This window comes from Labeo rohita, chromosome 3, assembly GCF_022985175.1.
Source record: "Labeo rohita strain BAU-BD-2019 chromosome 3, IGBB_LRoh.1.0, whole genome shotgun sequence".
NCBI classification, from domain to species: Eukaryota; Metazoa; Chordata; class Actinopteri; order Cypriniformes; family Cyprinidae; genus Labeo; species Labeo rohita.
The window spans coordinates 35,335,119-35,357,834 of record NC_066871.1 but is presented as its reverse complement, the minus strand read 5'-3'; the positions used below and the strand labels follow the sequence as shown (position 1 = coordinate 35,357,834).

The 22,716-nt window shown below is 35.0% G+C and overlaps 1 long non-coding RNA gene, 2 pseudogenes and 1 gene segment (V, D, J or C); 1 reads left to right on the top strand and 3 right to left on the bottom strand.

Annotated features, from left to right (window-relative positions):
• Positions 1-1,728: 1,728 nt before the first annotated feature.
• Positions 1,729-3,756, bottom strand: LOC127162729 (Ig kappa-b4 chain C region-like; annotated as a pseudogene).
• Positions 3,757-5,511: 1,755 nt separating this feature from the next.
• LOC127162674 (uncharacterized) lies at positions 5,512-7,370 on the bottom strand. The gene is made up of 2 exons (XR_007827412.1): positions 6,993-7,370; positions 5,512-5,840 (listed from the first exon to the last, which is right to left on the bottom strand). It is a non-coding gene; the product is annotated as an uncharacterized LOC127162674 (long non-coding RNA).
• A 147-nt stretch (positions 7,371-7,517) lies between these two features.
• LOC127162671 (Ig kappa chain V-V region MOPC 21-like) lies at positions 7,518-8,266 on the top strand. The segment is given in 2 exon segments: positions 7,518-7,603; positions 7,695-8,266. Coding segments are annotated over 2 exon segments (360 nt in total).
• Positions 8,267-16,991: 8,725 nt separating this feature from the next.
• On the bottom strand, positions 16,992-20,224 carry LOC127162728 (uncharacterized; annotated as a pseudogene).
• Positions 20,225-22,716: the final 2,492 nt, after the last annotated feature.

Genomic DNA, 22,716 nt, shown 5'->3' with positions numbered 1-22,716 from the left:
ATTTTAAGGTTTTTGTTTGGCACCCTGTGCTGCCAGTCATTTAACCGTTTTTTTTTTTTCCTTTTTTTTTTTGTCTTTTATTTTAGAGTGAAGGTGTTTGATCATAAAAAAATCAGGAAATACCTGTAAAATAATAAAAAATAACAAGAGATTTTACTTTAAATCTTTAAATTACTTGTATGTTTTTCTGTTTGTTTGTTTGTTTTGACAGCTGTTGCTGCCAGTCATTTGACTGTTTAATCATCAGTTTTGTTATTTTATTTATTACAGATTATTTTTGTAATTTTACATACATTTGTTTGTAATTTAAGAAAACAGAAAACAGTTTTTCTGTATAAAAATTGTAAATTACTGTAGTTTGTCATTAATGTTATAATACTTAAAATAACATAATTTTAACATAATTTTACAGAATTTTGACTGAAATTCAAAATAAAAGAAAACAACCTGAAAAAATCAGTTATTTCCTGTATATATATATTTATTTATTTTTTATTTTTTATTTTTTTTTACAGTGTACACGTTCCAAACCTGTATGAGATTCTTGAATGAACCAGACAGTGTCTGGTCCTCACTGACTTCATTTTATACTATAAAAGTCAATGGCTACCATCAACTGTTCCCTGATAGCACACATACATCCTGGAGACGTCTTGATGTCTGTATTTACATCTGCAAGATGTATTTTTTAGAGTGTTTGCTCATCTGCAATACGTCTACAGGACATTTCAGATGTCGAATAGACGTCTATTAGATGTCTATTAGCCTTTAAGATGTTTATAATTTAGAATGTATGTAAAACTGACACCTCAGAGACGTCTGTCAGATGTTTGTACACAGCAGATGTTTTCCAGCTCAAGTGACCCTAAACAGACATCTTGCAGACATACGTGTGCTATCTAGGTTTGGTTTCACATGTTTTTCAAAATATCTTTTTGTGTTTAGCAGAAAAATAAATAAATAAATCATACAGGTTTGGAATGACATCCAAACTCATATCAACTCATATTGTAAACAAATAATCTGTTCACTTTTTTTTTTTGTCTTTGTAAATTTTTATTGCAATCCAGTTGTGTAACTCCTTCCTGTGCCCACCTTGTGACGTCTCATCAATACATGTTCTCTTAAGTTTTAGCAATTTTATTATGTGCTTATTTATATATTTACTTAAGCTTTCTTTTATTTCAGTTTTAGTTTTAATCATTTTAATACTTTAAAACTTCAACTTTTTCATCCATTTTTGATGTAGTTTTAATTTTTTTTATATACTGTATATATATAATATAATTTTTTTTTTTCATCTGATTTTCATAGTTATTCTAATTCAGCTTTGTTTCAAATACTGAAAACCATTTGAAAACTGAAAACTACTAGTTCTGGATTTTGTTAACAATAGCAACACTGTAGCAAATGCTGTTTTGAGATGACTCATTTTGTAATTAACTGCAGGTGTTTTCATGCTTCACTGAGAGAAGCTTATTTGAGTATCTGACATTAAATACTTTAAGGAAGTTGACATTTCTTACAAGGTGTCATTCTCTCAACTCATTCTAAAACTTTTTTTTTCAGCATGTCAAATTCTGTTATAACTATTGAATCATTATTCATGCTGACTTCATGACCACCCCATGTTATCTGAGAGACCACATGATATTAGCAGAATAATTTATAGAATATTTGTACTTTTAAATATTAATTTGTTACATTTGTTACAGGACCAGACGAAAATCAAAGATATAAAGGCTTTTATTTCAGATAAAAGAGAAAAATCATTGCATGCTCTTGTATGAATTAAATCAGAGAAGCAGAAGTGAGATATGAGCAGGAGGATCTGCAGCAGGATCTACTGTGAGCACTGATCTCTGGTCAGTTGTCGAGTGACGGCAGGCTGGCCGCTGCGTGTGGCCTCACAGCTCACTGAGACGCTCTCCATCCACTGCTGCTGAGAGAGAGTCAGGCTGCTGCTCCAGCTGTACAGACCGTCCTCCTGCAGGAGCCCAGCGCTGCTGTCCTGAGACCTGATGCTGCTGCCGTCCACCTTCAAGCTCAGCCTCCAGTCTGACGGGAAGCCACCGCTGGCCACACACACCAGTGTCGCTGTGCTCTTTGATGAAATCTCTGCGCTAGACGGAGGCAGGATGCTCACTTTAGGAGGAGTGACACCTGAGAAAACAGCAGAGCAGCCGGACAACAGAGAACTCACTGAACAGACATCTGAACATATTTTATTACAGATGAATGTGACAGACAACATTCCTACCAGCTGTTTAGATAAAGTAATATATGATGAAAGTTTTTCAAGACTAATTAATTGTAAGCATACTGACAGATGTTTAATAACATATATGGGAAGTCATGGAGTTAGTAACTATAAGCTTTTGCACTGTGTATTTATTAATTTATTTTGTCACCTAGTTGGCTAACAAGTGAACAAAAAAAAACCTTACAACTTAAAAAAATATATGCTGTATTCTCAGCCTTTGTGAAAAAGAAGTGCGCTTAATTGTGTTGAATGTGCACTTAAAATATTAAAAAGAATATTAAAAAACAACTATACTTGCAGATAATGTAATAGTTATGAAATAAAAGGCTACTTTAGGTGTACTTAAATAGTACATTTTCTTGACTATGTTTCTTAATAATGTCAAATTAAACATTTTACTTAAAGTACATTTTAAATCATTATGCTTTAATAATCTGTCGTACTTTAAAGGAGTATGTTTCTTTTGATGTATTGACTGACTAACTATAATAGATTTTTTAAAATAACATGAAATTAAGTGTCCAAAAACATTTCATTCACTTTACAATTGAGTGTATTATTTTAAAGTGTATTATTTCCATAATAAGTACTTTATATATCTCTATATGCTGAACTGTACTCCTTCCAGCGAGGAGTAAAATACATTTCATACATGTCAAGTCTGCAATTTTAAATGATGAATTTGTACATAAATCTTTTGGCCAAAACAACAATTTGATATATTAGTATGTCACCTTTGATATTATTGTTGTATCCCACAATTTATGACAAAATGATCTAATAGCATGTCAGTAGTAAAGACTTTTATAGTAAATAACTTTTATAGTAACTTATAGTTTAACTCAAATATAAACATATACTGAGAAATATTTAACATATTAAATAGAAAACTTGTTTTTCCCCAATGCAAATGAAAACATTCATATGATAATGTCATAAAATTTAGCAATATGATTATATTATATTGTTTTAAAAGGATTTGAATATTTACTTACTGCCAACGTCCAGTCTGGTGCCACCGCCGAAAGTTAATCACAGTGATACAAACTAATAGAGCAGCTGTACAAAAACCTCTGCACGCTTCAGCAGCTGCACTGTTCACTGCATCTTCACAACAACTGCTTTACTTCTGCTTGCTATTGTGAGCAAATCTATTTCAATAATAAAAACTACTGCATTTTTAAAAAGGAAAAAATATGTTTTAATATACGACATGATACTTAAACATTACAATGTAATCTCCAGCTGATTCACTGATGGAAAACTACTGAATGTTCATGAAACATCAACATATCCTAGTAAACTCTTGAGAAATATCAGCTGATACTGATACTCTTTGAAGTCTTTGTATTTGTGGAAAAAGTACATTTAATAACTGTTTAACCTGAATTTGGTTTAATTCAATATGTGACGCATATGTGACATTTTCTCTGAAAGGAAGCAGTTTTGAATACGTGCACCACCCCTCTGTTTAAAACTGACTGTCCTTCCATCAGGACTGTAAACAGCAGCTCTGGTCTGTTCTCACTTAATCTTAGCTAAAATGACTGCAAACGGTCTGATGATCTGCTCTCTACTGCTTTCTCTTGCTGGTAAGATTAAAGCTGAATATTCATTGATTTATGAATGGTTTTATAATTCTTCTCATGTATCATCTGTTTGACAATGTTAACAATCATGACAGGTTGTTCTGCTGAGATTATTCTGACTCAGAGTCCATCAGTGGATTCAGTGTCTGTGGGAAGCAGCATCACTCTCAACTGCAGGTCCAGCAGTACTGGTTTAACAACCTATGTAGCCTGGTATCATCAGAGACCTGGACAAACACCCAAACTCCTGTTCTCCAATGTTGGTAGCAAAGTGTCTGGAGTTTCTGAGAGATTCACAGATGAGAGATCAGGAACAAACTTCATGCTCAAAATCAGAAATATCCAGTCTGAAGATGCAGGAGATTATTACTGTCAACAGTATAGTGAATGGCCATTAACACAGTAATGCAGAGCCGTACAAAAACCCCTTTCAGTGAAAGAGGAACTTCTGATTTAGACACACACTGCACACATATTACACTTTGACTGAACGCCATTTTTAAAACTCTGAACAGTTCATATCGCACTGTACAGTACTCTAAAGTATACTTTTTCATAATTGTGAAAACATTAAAATTACATTTGCTGCAAGTATTGATAAAAACTCTTCACTGATTTCAAAGGTAAACTGACAACATAAAATTGATTCGTAACTCATAACCAGAGACTACAGTATAATTTCATGCTCAAGTATTGAGCCTTAAACATGTATTGGAAAATGCAAAGCGCTGTCTTTGTCCCTCATGGATTGATCTTACAATAGCCTCTCAAATGCATCACTTAGACTCTGTTACCAACAGCAGCCCAACCAGGACAAGAAGTAAAATTAAACTGCAAAGCCAACAAGCTGGTGCATCTTAATGACCACATGGCTTGGTACTTCAGGGGCTACTAACAACCATTTGGTTACACTTCTTCAAAATAATTTTTGTATTTAGCAGAAAATAGAAACTCATACAGGTTTGGAACAACATCCTACTCATATTCTCCACGGCCAAAAAAAAAAAAAATGCTCGTCTTTGTAAACTTATCTCAATCCAGTTATGTGACTCCTTCTTATGGCCACCACTGTGACATCTCACTGATAAATTTTCTTAGTTTTAGCAATTGTATTATGTGTTTTTCTGATATTTATTATTTTAATTTGAACTTTATTTCATTTTATTTCAGTTTTAGTATTATAAATTTGAATACTTAAACTTATGTCAGTTAAGGCAACATTTCCATTTTTTTTTTTTTTTTTTTTTAGTTTTTTCATCTAATGTTTATAGTTATTCTAATTCAGCTTTGTTTCAAAAACTGAAAACCAATTGAAAACTGAAAACTACTAGTTTTGGATTTTGTTAACAATAGCAACACTGTAGCAAATGCTGTTTTGAGATGACTCATTTTGTAATTAACTGCAGGTGTTTTCATGCTTCACTGAGAGAAGCTTATTTGAGTATCTGACATTAAATACTTTAAGGAAGTTGAAATTTCTTACAAGGTGTCATTCTCTCAACTCATTCTAAAACATTTTGTAACTACTGAATCATTATTCATGCAGACTTTATGATCACCACATATTATCTGAGAGACCACATGATATTAGCAGAATATTTTATAGAATATTTGTACTTTTAAATATTCATTTATTACAACAGGACCCAGACGAAAATCAAAGATATAAAGGCTTTTATTTCAGATAAAAGAGAAAAATCATTGCATGCTCTTATATGAATTAAATCAGAGAAGCAGAAGTGAGACACGAGCAGGACGGATCTGCAGCAGGATCTACTGTGAGCACTGATCTCTGGTCAGTTGTTGAGTGACGGCAGGCTGGCCGCTGCGTGTGGCCTCACAGCTCACTGAGACGCTCTCCATCCACTGCTGCTGAGAGAGAGTCAGGCTGCTGCTCCAGCTGTACAGACCGTCCTCCTGCAGGAGCCCAGCGCTGCTGTCCTGAGACCTGATGCTGCTGCTGTCCACCTTCAAGCTCAGGCTCCAGTCTGATGGGAAGAATAATATAATGATGAAATATAGAGTTTTTCAAGACTAATTAATGTAATCATATTGGCAGATGTTTAATAACATATTTGGAAAGTCATGGAGTTAGTAACTATAAGGTTTTGCACTGCTTGCATTTTTTCTTCTAGTTGAGTAACAAGTGAACTCAATACAACCACACTAACATACATCCAGAAAAGAGTCAATAATGAAGTTAAGTGTTATTGAAAAATTACTACATGACTATATGTCAAAATTAAATGTTTTACTGAAAGTACATTTTAATAAATCTTAAAGTACATCTTTAATAATCTTTTGTTGTGATTTAAAGAAGTCCACTTATTTTGATGCATTGACTAACACTAAAGCACATGTAAAGTATTTTATTATCATTTTAACTGTAGTGAGTTATTTGATACATTTAAAGTTAATGCATTTCATCATTACAAATGTGCAATTACAAATATATTGAAACACATAGAAGTTTCATTATAAATGACAGTATATTTCAGTTTACTATAAGTAATTATGAAATTACATATACAGATGTATTTTTGTCCTACTTAAGTGGGTCAGCAGTCTCCTGTTCAACTAATTGCATTTAACATAAATTTAAACTATAATAGATTTTTAAATAACATGCAATTAAGTGTCCAAAACATTTAATTCACTTCACAATTGAGTGTATTATTTTGAAGTGTATTATTTCCATAATAAGTGCTCTATATATCTCTATATGCTAAACTGTACTCCTTCCAGCAAGAAGTAAAATACATTTCATAAATATCAAGTTGTCAATTTTAAATGATACATTTGTACACAAATCAATTTAAATATCTTTTGGCCAATATAAGAATTTGATATATTAGTATTTCACCTTTGATATTATTGCTGTATCCCATATTTTATGGCAAAATTGTCTAATAGTATGTCAATAGTAAAGACTTTTATTGTAAGTAACTTTTATAGTAACTTTTAAGTTTGTAGTTTAACTCTAAAATATAAACATATACTGAGAAACATTTACTGTAAGCATATCAAATAGAAAAGTTGTTTTTCCCCAATAAAAATTAGAACATTAAAATTATAATATAATAGATTTTAGTAATATGACTATATTGTATTGTTTTAAAAGGATTTGAAAATTTACTTACTGCCAACGTCCAGTCTTGTGCCGCCACCGAAAGTTAATCACAGTGATACAAACTGTGAAATAGGACAAAATGGAGTAAAAAAGCAGCTGTACAAAAACCTCTGCACGCTTCAGCAGCTGCACTGTTCACTGCATCTTAACAACAACTGCTTTACTTCTGCTTGCTATTGTGAGCAAATCTATTGCAATAATAAAAACTATAAATTTCATTTCAATAAAGGAAAAAAAAAGTTGTAATATAGGACTGCACACTTATACATTACAATCTAAACTCCAGCAGATTCACTGATGGCAAACTACTCAGTGTTCATGAAATATCATCAAAATATTTTAGGAAACTCAGTTGATACTTATACAAAGTATTTGTATTAGTGGAAAAAGTACATTTAATAACTGTTTAAACTGAATTTAGCTTCAAATTCAAAATCTGACACATATGTGACATTTTTTCTTCAAGGAAGCAGCTTTGAATAAGTGCACCACCCCTCTGTTTAAGACTGACTGTCCGTTCATCAGGACTGTAAACAGCAGCTCTGGTCTGTTCTCACTCAATCTTAGCAAAAATGACTGCAAACACTCTGATGATCTGCTCTCTACTGCTTTCTCTTGCTGGTGAGATTAAAGCTGAATATTCAGTGATTTATGAATGGTTTTTATCATTTTTTCTAATGTGTCATCTGTTTGACTGTAATAATGATGGCAGGTTGTTTTGCTGAGATTATTCTGACTCAGAGTCCATCAGTGGATTCGGTGTCTGTGGGAAACAGCGTCACTCTCAACTGCAGGTCCAGCAGTACTGCTGTTACAACCGCTTTAGTCTGGTATCATCAGAGACCCGGACAAACACCCAAACTCCTGTTTTCTAGTGTTGGTAGCAAAATGTCTGGAGTTTCTGAGAGATTCACTGATGAGAGATCAGGAACAAACTTCATGCTCAAAATCAGGAATGTCCAGTCTGAAGATGCAGGAGATTATTACTGTCAACAGCGTCATGAATATCCATTAGCACAGTGATACAGAGCCGTACAAAAACCCCCTTCAGTGAAAGAGGAACTACTGATTTAGACACACACTGCACACATATTACACTGTCACTGGACCCCATTTTTAAAACTCTGAACAGTTCATATCACACTGCAAAAAACCTGATCTATTGCATTTCACTAATACATAAGGTTTAGATTTGGCTGTGGAATACTCTACATACACCAAAACTAACAAGTACAGTTTTAACTTGTCATTTATAATGAAAACAGGCAGTGGATTGAGTAAAATGATTCTAGATTCTTTATGTGAAATCTGTAGTCATACCAAATAAATGGTTAGTTATCCTGAATGCATTAAAACAGAGCAGGGATTGAAGCAAACTCAGATTCATAGTTTAATTTATGGTTTTGTTCTTTTGGTTGTGCTACTGAAACTGAAGAACCACAAAACAATTATAGCCTCCTTTTCAAAAAAGTCTAAAAGCTTTAGAACAATTTTATTGACATTCAATACCATAACTTCTGATCACCATATTTCATATCACTACATTTTTATTTTTCAGTTTTATAGTTTTATTACATTTATATTATTGTTTCATTTTGCCTTTACAAGAAAAAAATTATTTTTGTATTCTTTGCACAGCTGTATAGTACTGTACAAGTGTGGTTTTCCATTATTTACAGCATTAAAATACATTTGCTGCAAGTATTGATAAAAACCCTTCACTGATTTCAAAGGTAAACTGACAACATAGAACTGGATCATTCATAACTAATATTAGATATGATCATGCTGAAGCACTGAGACCTAAACTTAAGCTAATATCTTTTCCAGTCAGATCAAATAATCAGCATTAACATATTCAGTTCAAACCATTTGCATATTTTTAGCTTTTTTATGTTATATGCTGTGTCAAATAAAGTATTTATAACAGATATAAATAATGTGTATAGCTCAAAAGGGGTAATTAAATGTAACAAATCATGTGAAAATGCATCCTCGTTTATTAGAGAAGTAAACATTTCATTAAATTTTGATAATTGCCTTAATCTTTTAAACACATGAGAAGATTTTTATATTTTAATATAGATTTTATTACATGTTTTACTGTTGTATATAATACTGAAAAAAACAAAACAAAACAAAAAAACAAAACAAAACAAAAAAAAAACACTTTCCATTATTGCCTATATTAGCAAATTTTGAATAATATCTAAAAACAAGTCACTTTTTTTTCTTCTTCTTTTTGGCATTAATCCATCCATGAAATCTTTTCTTTCCACAAAAGGTTCTTAATAGTGGAAGAAGCTTCTTTAGATTTTAAAATGTTCCTAAAACTAAGAAAAAACATGGTTTTATAAAGATCGTTTAGAAATGGTTCTACTGTGGCTTTGGAACCTGTATTGTTTTATTTTTATGTGAAAAAAAAAAAAAAAAAAAAAAAAAATATCATATTGACTGTTGAGTTACTTACCGGTGTAATCATCAGCTCCACAATCTGAGACTCTGACAGATTCAACAATTTTTTTTTTTTTTTTTTTTCATATACCTGTAACTTTCACTCTCATTCCCATCACTGGACACTAAAAAACAAAACATGACAATACTGAGTAAATAACTATTTATGTTTAAATACAGTTTTAATGCACTTTTGCAACCATTCTAGCATGATGGCTGTTGTTGATGTTTATTGATATTATTATTCAATATTTAAGATAAATACTACTATTATTAAGTACTACTATTTAGTGAAATGGTGTATGTGAAACTTCAGATGCACATTTTTAAACATCACCCGCAACTGACTTTTAACTGCTGATTTACAACATATTTCTCTAAATTTTTGCCAGTCAGCGTTTGCAAAATCCCACTTGTTATGCTTACACCTTTCTTGTAAATCTATTTAACATCTACATAACATTTATAGAGCATATTATTAGAAAGTGGTCACTTCCAATACTTGTACTGTCTTTAATATTCCACTTTTTTTTTCCTGCCCTCTAAAATTGTCTAAAATTTCTCGGCTTAATGATTTACAGGGGTTATAGAAGTTGATTGCTACCAAGTTTCCATCTGATTTATATACTTCAGTGTTTACACATTCTATTTCTATTGAAATTGCAATCCATTCCTAAACTTAACAACCTTACTATCACCTAACTATCAATAAGCATCAAATGAGGTTATTGAGGTAAAAGCTGTAGTTAATAGTGAGATCTTGGTGATTTTCATGGTTTCTAAATATGTTGTTTCCTTGGTGACTGAGTATGTTCCTTACCTGTGTTTAGTTTTTCATTATGCATCTAGAAAATCTAAGTTTTCACCCAGGCACAAACATTAGCATAAACACCACCACTATTGGCGAATAGTCTACTTTTACCACAGGCCCCGCCCACTGCCGTTCAGTCGCTTAACAGTTGACACTTAAATACGCTGAATGCGCATAATAGAAATTACAATCACTGCTACTATCTTGTCTACATTGGATACAGAATACAGATGCGTGTTCACTTTCTGACACAGTCCATGTGCTCGAGTCTGTCACCAATAGGACAAATGGAGTAAAATAATGTTTGCTTTGATGCGATTAGTTTAAACAGCTTGTTCACGTCTTTTTACATATAAGGATTCCAGCGTAAGGAACAAGTCTGATAGTTTTTTTTTTTTTTTTAATGGCATCCTGGATGGTGTCAGAGGATTGACCGGAGCATTTTGTTTTGTAAATGAGGGACAGTGTCATGGAGAGTTCACTAAAAATCATTTGTTGAAAGATGAAGCAGTACTAGATCTGATTGCAGCTGCATGACAAACCAAACCAGGCTCATTGGAATTATGTGCTTCTACATACAGTTCATTTCTGCAACACTGTAGTTATGTACCTTAATGCACATTTCGTGCCAGTTTCTAAGTTAAATGTCCAGATAGTAGCACATTTTTTTGGTACATGCACGTGTTGCTGCTGTTCAGAATTCAAATATCCGATGCGTGTCGCTAAAGGTTAATGCTTGATCTTATTTGAAATATCCCCATATACCAAACCCAACCCTAAACCTGACGGATAGTGTTAACAAATGCAAAACTGATTTTAAAAAATATATTTTGTGTTGCAACCGTGCTATTTTCAACTAGAAACGTCTAGGTTACGTCTGTAACCCTCGTTCCCTGAAGGAGGGAACAGAGACATTACTTTGAGTGACGTATTTGGGATCATACTTGGAGCCCAATCACCTCTGAGCTAAAGAGAAAAGGCCAATGAGAATTGGCGAGTGGAATTTGCATCGCAAGCCGCTCCCCCATACATACGGGTATATAAGGCGGCTGTGTGCATTCACTCACTCAGGTTTTTGCTGAGGAGCCGAGCCGAAACCCGGCCTTCAGCGTAGTTCAGGATTGTGGCAAGGGGACGTAACGTCTCCGTTCCCTACTTCAGGGAACGAGGGTTACAGACATAACCTAGATGTTCTCCCTCAGTCGTTCACTCTGACGTTACGTCGAGTGACGTATTTGGGATCAACCCATGGAAAACGCCACAATCCTGAACCACGTTACGTGGCCGAACGCAAAATGCTGACAAACAAGCGTGTCAGAACAAAAAGGTTCGACACATAACCTTCCCCACGCCCTGTAGGCCAGCAAGGACTACCAGGGGTGCCCGATTTCTGAAGCAATCGTGGGGGGATCAAAGCACATTAAGGGGTTTTGTCCAATGTGGGATAATAAAAAAAATATATTTTTATTAAGGGAACACAGGCTAAGGAGTTTTCCTGTGGAAAAAAATACTGAGACAGGTTGCCACAACCGGAGGGTGAAGGAAGTCCACTACCGGAGCACAGTCACGGACTACTCCGTCCTAGTCCGGGCTGCGGGGCATGGAGGACCCAGTGTTCGGAACAGAACAACTGGGAAAAAGGCGCACGGATCCCGTAGGAATGGCGCAGCAAGCCGACACCGAGCCTACCTCCTTGATTGGTGTTATACCAACACACGGGAGGAAACCGGCTCTACGCGGAGATTATAGAATCTGGTGAAGGTGTTAGGTGTTGCCCAGCCTGCAGCTCTACAGATGTCTGCTAGAGCGGCGCCGTGCGCCAGCGCATAGAAGGAGGCACTCCTAGTGGAGTGGGCTCTAACTCCTAAGGGGCAAGGCTCACCTAGGCCAAGGTGATGGCATTCACCACCCAATTTGCCAACCTCTGTTTGGAGACAGCATCCCACTTCTGCTGCCCTCCAAATCAAACAAAGAGCTGCTCGGAGTGTCTAAAGCTCCACATAAAACTCGCAAAGCGCGAACGGGACACAGAAACACTAAGGCTGGGTCTGCCTCCTCCGAGGGCAGAGCTTGCAGGTACACCAAACAAAGCAACAAACCACCTGATCCCGAAAGGGGGTGGTGGGAACTTTGGGCACATAGCCCGGTCTAGGTCTCAGGATCACGTGAGAGTCAGCCGGACCGAATTCTAGGCACGCTTCGTTAACAGAGAATGCTTGTAGGTCCCCTACCCTCTTGATGGATGCGAGCACGGTCAGGAGCACTGTCTTAAGTGACAGAAATTTCAGCTCTACTGACCCAATTGGCTCGAATGGGGCTCTCCGCAGGCCTAGGAGGACCATGGAGAGATCCCAAGAGGGAAAGAGGCGAGGTCTAGGAGGATTTAACCTCCTAGCACCTCTGAGGAACCTAATGATCAAGTGGTGCTTGCCCAAGGACCTGCCGTCCACTGCATCGTGGTACGCTGCAATTGCTACAACGTACACTTTGAGGGTGGAGGGGGACAGCCTCCGCTCCAACCCTTCTTGCAGAAAGGCAAGCACCACTCCGATCGAGCATCTCTGTGGGTCCTCTCGGAGAGGAACACCAAGCAACGAACAGACCCCACTTCAGGGCATAGGCCTGCCTCATAGAGGGGGCTCTAGCCTGAGTGATAGTATCTACCATGGCCTGGGGAAGACCAGCGAGGTCTGTTGATTCAACGTCGATTTTTGGTTGTAAAGGTCAGTGTCGGTCGTCAATCAAATTTCGATGTTGAATCAATGTTCATTATTTGGTCGGTACATCAGAACGTTATTACGCCGAAAATAAAATATTGATTCAACGTCGAAATCACATTGGCTTATCAACCGATACAGCCGACGCATTTGATCGAAATCATAAACGTTGGATATAGGTTGAAACTTGGTCAGATGAATCGGAGATCGTGCACTTATTTAACTCTCACAGAGTGGAACAGGGCTTATATATAGGCTATATATATATATATATATATATATATATATATAAATATAAAGACGTGCTTATTTTGGTATAAATATTTTTCTTCACTACATGTCTTGTTTGGTTTTATTTCGTATCACTGCATGTTAAAATTTACTTATAGCATTTATCTGAATATTTATAAGATATTATATATTCAACATATTTTCTTAACCTGTTTTGCATCCATTTTTTTTTTTAATTCATAAATTAGTGATTAAAACAAGTTTTATAACAGCGGCATCCCTTTAATCTTGATCAACAGAATCGGTCTGTTATCATTATGTCAGTAGCCTTCAGTTTTAGGTTATAACTGCATCTGTCTCGGATGTAAACTGGTGAAGACATATTTAAGAACCTATAGGCCTATAAATGTGTTCTATTACTGGCCCATATCGATATGTTTGTGCGGAGTGTGGAATGCACTACATGACAGGGAGGCGCCCGCGTGATTGCTTGCATTTTTTTCCTGATAATGAAACAACTTAACATAAGTCCCAAACTCATAATAGGCCTAACTTATAATAATAAATAATTAAAATGTCTAATTTTTTTCCCGACACATTCATAATCATTAGGCGACTTTAGCATGTGCCCTAATAAATACACGTAGATGTCTCTGCTAAGGTTTTTAGCATTTTATTCGCGTTTCCATAGACAGATGAATTCCGCTTTCAGAACTGTCAAGTCGGTAACATAGAGATGTCACATCCGTACAAAGATTTTTCCTCTAAAACACGAAAACGAAAATTGAAATGAAAAATATATATAATGAATAGATAATCTTTCTACATCCGGCAGACATTGTTGCTTATGGCATGTGCATTGTAAATTGCAGAAACTCTACAAAGTATATTGTCTCCCCAAAAACTCGGTCTTTTTCGTCATGTTCACACTGTTAAAAATTTCCTGTAGAATTTACAGTAACTTACTGGCAGCAGTTCGCCAGTAACTTACTGTAAATTAAACATACAGCAATAATACTGTATTAATATTTACAGTACCAGTTTATCTTACTGTAAATGTCTGTCTTTTCTCCAGTAATGTAATTCATTACATTTTTTTATTTACTTGTAATTCATTGCCCATTTGTCTATTTACAGTAAAGCTGCACTCTAAATTACTGTATTGCCTCAGTAAATAATAAAAATAAGCAATGACATTGGTGTAATGTTTTTAATTGTTGAACTGTAAAAAAAAAAAAAAAAAAAAAAAAACCTTCCAGTATTCCTGCAGACTGAACTTTCAGTTTTCTTTACAAACTCAAATCTGCAGTAACATTTATACATAAGTTTCAGCATTTTCAATTAATTAATGAAAAAATTCAGTCCTAGGAACAATTTTAAAAACTTACAAATTCAAAAGATTCTCCTGCATACGATACGTTTGCTCACTGTAGCAACTGTTCTAACCTGTAGTAACATTTAACACAGGAGTTTCATATTACAGCATTTTACACCAATTAATGAATACATTCAGTTGAACAATAAAAAAAAAAAAACTTACAAATTCAAACAACTCTTTAAGCAGAAAGTCTGCTTGTAGTAGCAACTGTTCAAAGCTGTAGTAACATTTATAAACAAGTTTCACATTACAGCATTTTAAACCAATTAATGAACAAATTCAGTCCTAAGAACAATTTTAAAAATATTACAAATTCAAAAAATTCTTCTGAATAGAATATGTTTGCTCATAGTAGCAACTTTTCAAACCTGTAGTAACATCTACACACAAGTTTCATATTACAGCATTTTACACCAATTAATGAACAAATTCAGCTGATCAATTTTAAAAATCTACAAATTCAAAAAGTCTTCTAAGCAGAATATGTTTGCTCGCAGTAGCAACTGTTCAAACCTGTACAAACATTTATACACAAGTTTCACATTACAGCATTTTAAACCAATTCATGAACAAATTCAGTCATAAGAACAATATTAAAAAAAGTTGAGTTTTGCCATATGAAATCCAGAAACATATGAGGGTTTCTGGATTGAGGGTTCAGGCATATGAGGGTTCAGGCCAGAGTTCTTTCTTTGTACCACATTCCCACTTCTTTTGCTGACTTGGAACTTTGAGGAGCACTTGCTGTTGTCTGGGTTTATCCTCACAATGAACCTTCACATTAAAGAAATAAGTAATTAGACCATTTGATGTATTAAGACAAAATAATTAAAAAGTCATAATTTGCTCACTCTCAAGAATATTCTCCCTTAAACTGACATTTTTGTCTATCCATTCAACCAAAGTCTTTAGTGTCAAGTGTCAAAGTAACTCATATGATTTGAGAGGTTTAAGACACCTAATTGGTTCTTAAGCACATTTGAGATTCTGTTTACCATAATTGATGTGCAATGTATTTGGGTGACCACTGTTCGTATCGGAATAAAAGTCACTTTCTGAACTGGAATATTTTGGTTGAGTGGACTAGCAGAGGAATGGTGAGAGATTAAAAATAACAATTTGTGATGAAAAAAAGTCTTTTGTGTTTTGTGTTTGGAACAACATAAGGATGAGCAAATGGCAATTTTAACTTTTGGATGAACTTCTTTAACTGTATTAATAAATGAAAATTTAAACATCTTAAAAGGTCAAGAAATAAACAACATTTTCTGACATTTTAGCAAAGGTTAGCAACTGTTCAAACCTGTAGTAATATTTATACACAAGAGTTTCATTTTACAGCATTTTAAAACAACTAAATGAACAAATTCTGTCATAAGAACAATCTTTAAAACTTGCAAATTCAAAAAAAAAAAAAAAAAAAAAAAAAAAAAAAAAAAAAAAAAACACTTGCCTGAATAGAATGTATTTGCTCTTTGTAGCATAATAGTTATGAGGGTTCAGGTTCAGTTCAGTTCTTTCTTTGTACCATCTTCCCACTTCTTTTGCTGACTTGGAACTTTGAGGAGCACTTGCTGTTGTCTGGGTTTATCCTCACAATGAACCTTCACAGTAAAGAAATAATTAATTAGATCATTTGATGTGTCGTTAACAAGAAGAAGAAGAAAAAAAGTAATTATTTTCTTTTTTCTTTTTTTTTTTCATCTATCCATTTGAATCAAAGTCTTAAGTGTTAGGAGCATAAAAGTGATCCATATGATTTGAGAGGTTTAAAGGCCAAAGTATACTTCACTTTTTATGCATACGCGAGGGACAGTGCACTGTGCGTGTGATGCAGATTTCGTCATCAGAACAGTATGGGCGTACTGTATGAGGTTACTATCCCTTTATGAGGTTAACTATCCCTTTAAATAAAATGAAAAAAAAAAAATGCATTATTTATCATACTAGTGTGCTCGAATGCTTAACCAGTAAGTGTGTTTGTGGTCAAAACTGACCAACCTTCCCCCTCCTCAGTCATTTTTGAGCAATATAAGCTCAGAGGCCTATGATCAGTTTGTTTCAAAAACACAAAACCTTTGGACAAAGAAAAAAAAAAAAAAAAAAAGATTAAATCCAGTATTACGCCCTACATTCTGGCGCATTTTGAACTGCGAGAGGCATTACGCATTCTTCCTATAAGTCAAATACAGAACGCAGTCCAGCGGAAGCTGGATGTTTTCTTTATAAAGTTTTAAACATGGATATTTTTCTTAAACGCATTGCACAGATATAACTGTGATTGGCTACAGTGATCAGTGCTTCACGCTTCTCACAGAGTGCTCACACAGCAGCACAACTGGAGCGCTTGAAAGCCACGTCTGTCAGTGGATCCATCTATATGCAGATATATTAGGAATCCTCTGACAGATGCAGCTTTCAAACGCTCTCATTGTGCTCCTGTGTGAGCGCTTGGTCAGGAGCATGAAGCTCTGATCTGTAGCCAATTACAGACATATCTATTGAGCATGTGAACACTATGGCCAATCAGCAATGTTTAAGAATCGGTTCAACAGCGCTCAAATGTGAGTGGGAAATGGACGTTTTTAAAATTTCAGTACCGTGTGGTACTGAAGTCAGTACTTTTAACAACATTAGTATACCCGTAATGTTATACAATACTACAAGATGTACTTACCTCTGTATAAACTCCAAAGTAGAGGCTGCTTCCACTTGGTACTCGAGGTTAAGCATGTAATAGGAACCAAAAAAAGAAAAGCAAACGCAGATGACAAATCTGGTAGGTCAGACTCAGGAATAAAGACTTTGCCTTCAATTGCCAGCATCCATTTTTTGCTGCATAGAACCGAATCCCCTACCAAAAAAAGAAAAAAAAAAAAAAGTTATAATAATAATAATAATAATAATAATAATAATATTATTATATATAAACATTTTACATTTGATTTCAGTGCAGTAACAATATGTTGGAGCTTTTCATTAATTTAAAGCAGGGATGTGGAACCTTAATCCTGGAGGAACGTTTAGCTCCAAACCTAATAATATTATAATTAAAAAATATTATAATTAGTTATTATAATTAAAAAAATAAAATGAAACAATAATAATAATAATAATAATAATAATAATAATAATAGTAATACCAACCTTTGTCTTGAAATCCTTCATTAGCTTGTTTAGGTGTGTTGGATTAGGTTTGGAGCTAAAATCAATGTTCCCCACCCCTGATTTAATGGGATAGTTCACTCAAAAATGAAAATTACCCCATGATTTACTCACCCTCAAGCCATGGTGTATATGACTTTCTTCCTTCAGCCATGGTGTATATGACTTTCTTCCTTCCATGGAGTTATAATGAAATTTTAAGTGCCTCTTCCAAGCATTATAATGGGAGTGAATGAAAGATCAGATTTTGAAGCTCAGAAAACAAAAGTACATCTATCCATCCATCCATCCATCCATCCATCATAAAACTACTCTACATAGCTCTGGGGGGTTACTAACATTTTGTAAGAGAAATTTCCATATCTAAAACTTAAAACAAAACATCCAGCTTCCAACAGATTGCAACTTACAAAGAATGCGTGACGCCTTTTGCAGTTCAAAGCCAACGCAACGCATGACACAGGACATGGTGTATGCATTTTGCACTGCGAGAGACTTTACACAATCTTCGTAAGTCACGGTCTGCCAGAAGCTGGGTGTTTTGCTTTATAATTTTAAATATGGATATTTTTCTTTTCCCTTCGATTCGCTTCAGAAGACTGTTAGTAACCCCTTGGAGCCGTGTAGAGCTGTTTTATGATCGATGGATAGAGTTTTTTTGAGCTTCAAAATCTCATCTTCCATTCACTCCCATTATAAAGCTTGGAAGAGCCAGGATAAATTTTGTTATAACTCAGACTGTGTTCGTCTGAAAGAAGAAAGTCATATACATCTAGGATGGCTTGAGGGTGAGTAAATCATGGGGTAATTTTTATTTTTGGGAGAATTATCCCTTTAAGGGTAAGTTTACCAAAGAAATGACAATCATTTACTTATCCTTGTTATTTAAAACTTTTTGAGGAGATGTTAAGCAAAATGTTACACGTGGAGAGCTATGGACCATCCCTTTAATGTTGCTAAATCATGAATTAAACACACACAAACACACAGAAACACAGTTTTTGTAACTGTGAGTTATTTAAATTATCTAAATGAAAAAAAAAAACAAATAATAATAATAATAATAATAATAATAATAAAATATTTACATCAGCTGAAAGGAACAGTGATTCCTCCTTTTCTTTGAAGTGGGCCATCATCAACAGTACAGCTGCCAGGCCTGGGTCAACATCTCTGCCTTCTCTGTCAATCTCTCTGAGGACTGTTCGAACATCTTTTCCCCACCTGGAATTTAGATTTTTGAAGAAGCACAGAATCCTTTCCCCTTTTGTACAAAGGGATTCCTTTAATCTGAGGTCAAGATCAATCCCAGTCAGTTCCTTGAAATGAGTGCATAAGAATCTCTTCATGAAGAGAAAAGGCCACCTTGCCTGAAGATCTGAAATACTGGGTGGAGGGCTGGCATTAATGCTGTGACGTTGTGCAATGAATGTCATTTTCATTAATTCTCAGACCTACAGGGGTTGGACAATAAAACTGAAACACCTGTTTTTTTAAAAACAATTGGTACGTTGTTAAGCCTTTTTGTGCCCAATGCAGCATCATTTCATCCTGGGAATGACAAATATAAGTCCTGCACAGTAGCCAGAAGGATTTTAAGCTATTCTCCTCTTGCAAAAAAAAAAAAAAAAGTGGCCAGGTCACTACGTGATGCTGGCGTAGGAAAACTTTTCCTAACTCGCTCTTCCAAAACATCCCTCAATAATATTCAGATCTGGTGACTGTGCAGGCCATGGGAGATGTTCATCTTCACTTTCATGTTCATCAAACCACTCTGTCACCAGCCTTGTTGTGTGTATTGGTGCATTATCATCCTGATACAAGGCACTACTTTCAGGGTACAATGTTTGATCCATTGGGTGCACATAGTCAACCTTCACTCTCTGCTCTTACTGGTGCAGTGTGCAATCAGTGAAGATAGGCCACAGGCTGTGCAAACATATCCATGAAACCTCCAACACTATATTGGCCAGTGTTTCAGTTTCATTGTCCAACCCCTGTAGTTGCACTCAGCTGCACAAGGTCCTTCTCAGGAAAAGAGACTAAGCATCTCATTTCTCTTTAACTCTAAAGACTCAAAAATTTTTTTCTCCTTCAGGAAGTTCAGCAGGGTTCCAGTTCACACAACCATCCAGTTTAGCCGATTTAGATGTTGAGGGCTGGCTATCATCCATTTCACCTCCTGTTCGTTTAGGTTTTCTAAGTCGAGCCATTGTATTGTCCCGGTTAAGATGTTCCACCCTTGTCTTCAGCTGACACAGCAAAGAGTAGTAACCACACCCAATTAACTCTCCCTCTTCTGTTTTGTCACTAAAACTGTGTGGATACTTTTGGATGACTGACTGTGCAATTTCTGAACATTGCTGCTTGCTTGGATTTAAACACACCTCTCTGATAGAATCCACAATCACCCTAACCATGTGTCTCCTATCTGAGGCTTCAGGTCGCTTTCCTTGAGCAAGACATTTCTGTAAATTTGGTGTCATCTTACCCCAGGGTATCCGAAAATCTGACAACCATGTTGCACTTTGAACTGGGACTGGAATGGATGTGGGACTCTGATTGGTAACTGAACTGGATCCATGACACTGCACAGTGAATGTTGAAGGGTTGGGAGTAGCTAGAACATTTTCGTTACCTAAATGAAATATTGAACAAAAATATTATTTAACAGATGTACTGTAAAAACATGACAAAGTATTTAATAACAGCACATTATTAATTTGACAAATGTACATATTTCTACTTCATTGATCATTGGCATGCCTTAAAGCCCGCATAAGCTATTTTTAATACTGTATGTTACATATATACAAATTACTAACACCTGCATTTGAACAAATTAATTATTTTCCTGCAATCTATAGGTATTTTACATATATACAAATGACTCTGAAATGGATTACTTTCCTGCAATCTATTGGTATGTTACATATACAGCTGTGCTCATAAGTTTATATATCCCGTGCAGGATATGGAAAATGTTAAACATTTTTAAAAAATAAGAGGGATCACAGAAATTGCATGTTTTTATTCAGTACTGTCCCGAATAAGCCATTTCACATAACAAAAGTTTATATAGATTCCACAAGACAACATGACTTGATTTTATAAAAATAACCCCATTCAAAGTTTACATATGAATCATAATATAGTGTGTTGTGTTCTGAATGATCTACGTTTATTTTTGTGATTGTTGTTCATCGTGAGTCCCTTGTTGGCCTTAAGCAGTTAATCTGCCTGCTTTTCTTTAGAAAAATCCTCCAGAACCTGCACATTCTTTGATTTTCCAGCATTTGCATATTTGAACCCTTTCCAAAAGTGAATGTATGATTTTGAAATCTATCTTTTCACACTGAGAACAAATGAGGGACTCATACATAACTAATACAAAAGATGAAAACATTCACTGATGGTCATGAAAGGAACGCAGTGCATCAAGAGCTGGGGAGTGTAAACTTTTGAATTGAATGATCATTGTAAATTGTACTTATAATGTCTACTGGGAGACATGTAAATATTTATGTAGTTTCTGAAGTGCAATACTAAATGGGGAACAAAATCTTTAAACAAAATGTACAAGGTTACTAGAGATTATGCCAGTTCCAGTTTGGATCCAGCCTCATTTGTGAAGACTTCAGGAGATGCCAGCACTTACAAAGATTTCAGATGATGGCAACTATACAAAGCTGCCAAGTATTATCCTTATATTGTAATCATTGCCCTAAAAGGTAATTTGGAAATTTTCAACCAGCTTTGTATTGTTAGTGTTGGTAATAGATGTAAATGAACAATGTTTCGCATATTTGTAATTTTTATATACTACTATTAAATTATTTTTCAGTTTGGACGTCTTTTACCACGCTTACTAAAGAGCACTTTGGGATGGAGTATGTATTTATGATGCAGATGTAAATGACTGTAAATGAACCTATAAAATGGTTGCAGGCCCTTCTCATAAGCTCCAGCCTATTAGCAATGCTAATATTGTTAAGCAAAATTATCTTTTAAAAAGTAATATAGTGACATTATTAAATGACCCACTATGAAAACAGAGTTACTGTGTTATTGATTTACTTTTAGGGAAGAACTTGTCATATTCATTAGTCTTGAATGAAAAACACATGAAAAAGAAAATGTAACAAGGTCACTGGACTTCTCACAATATACCAGTATTATGCCACTAATATTTTTCTATTTAGCTAAAGTAAAATTATACATAGATTGATACTTTGTAATAACAGATACCAGATGTGATACTCTATAATGCAGGCTGCCCAGTCCTGTTCTTGGAGATCTACCTTCCTGCAAACTTCAGCTCATCAGGAGCAGTTGACAATTACATACGGGTGTGTTGAATCAGGGTTAGATCAGAATTCTGCAAGTAGGTGGATCTCCAGGCACAGGAATGGGCAGTCGTGTTATATTGGATATGTATGATGGATTTTCAACTGTACTATTTTTATTGCAGGTTTTATTGGGATCCCAGAACATCAGACATCAGAACACCAGATGCTGGCCTGGACAGATGTACCTACAGTAAAACTGAGCACCTGTGACAGTGGAATTTGTAGTTATAAAGAATAGTCACACATGCGTATCAGTAAATTTGAAGCAATAGAGAATACTTTTTTAGGAGTTGCATTTTTTTTTGTACTTTCTCTCTTACAAACACAAAACAACAGTTATACCGTTTGAAATTCTCAGGTGCACAAATCCTATTCTGCAATTCACAAATTACAAAATGTATATGCTCACAGTCAGGCTAGAGTTGCTGCAGTGAATGAGGGGCAAAACACTCACAGTTGAATAAAAAAAATCTCAAGTTATGAACAAATTTTGCACATTTGCATATACAGTCAGAATTATTGGCACCCTTGGTAAATATGAAGCCTGTGAAAATAAAACTGCATTGTTAATCCTTTTTGAAAAAAGATCCTCCTTGCCTTGTATTTAAAAAATATAGACAAACATCTTC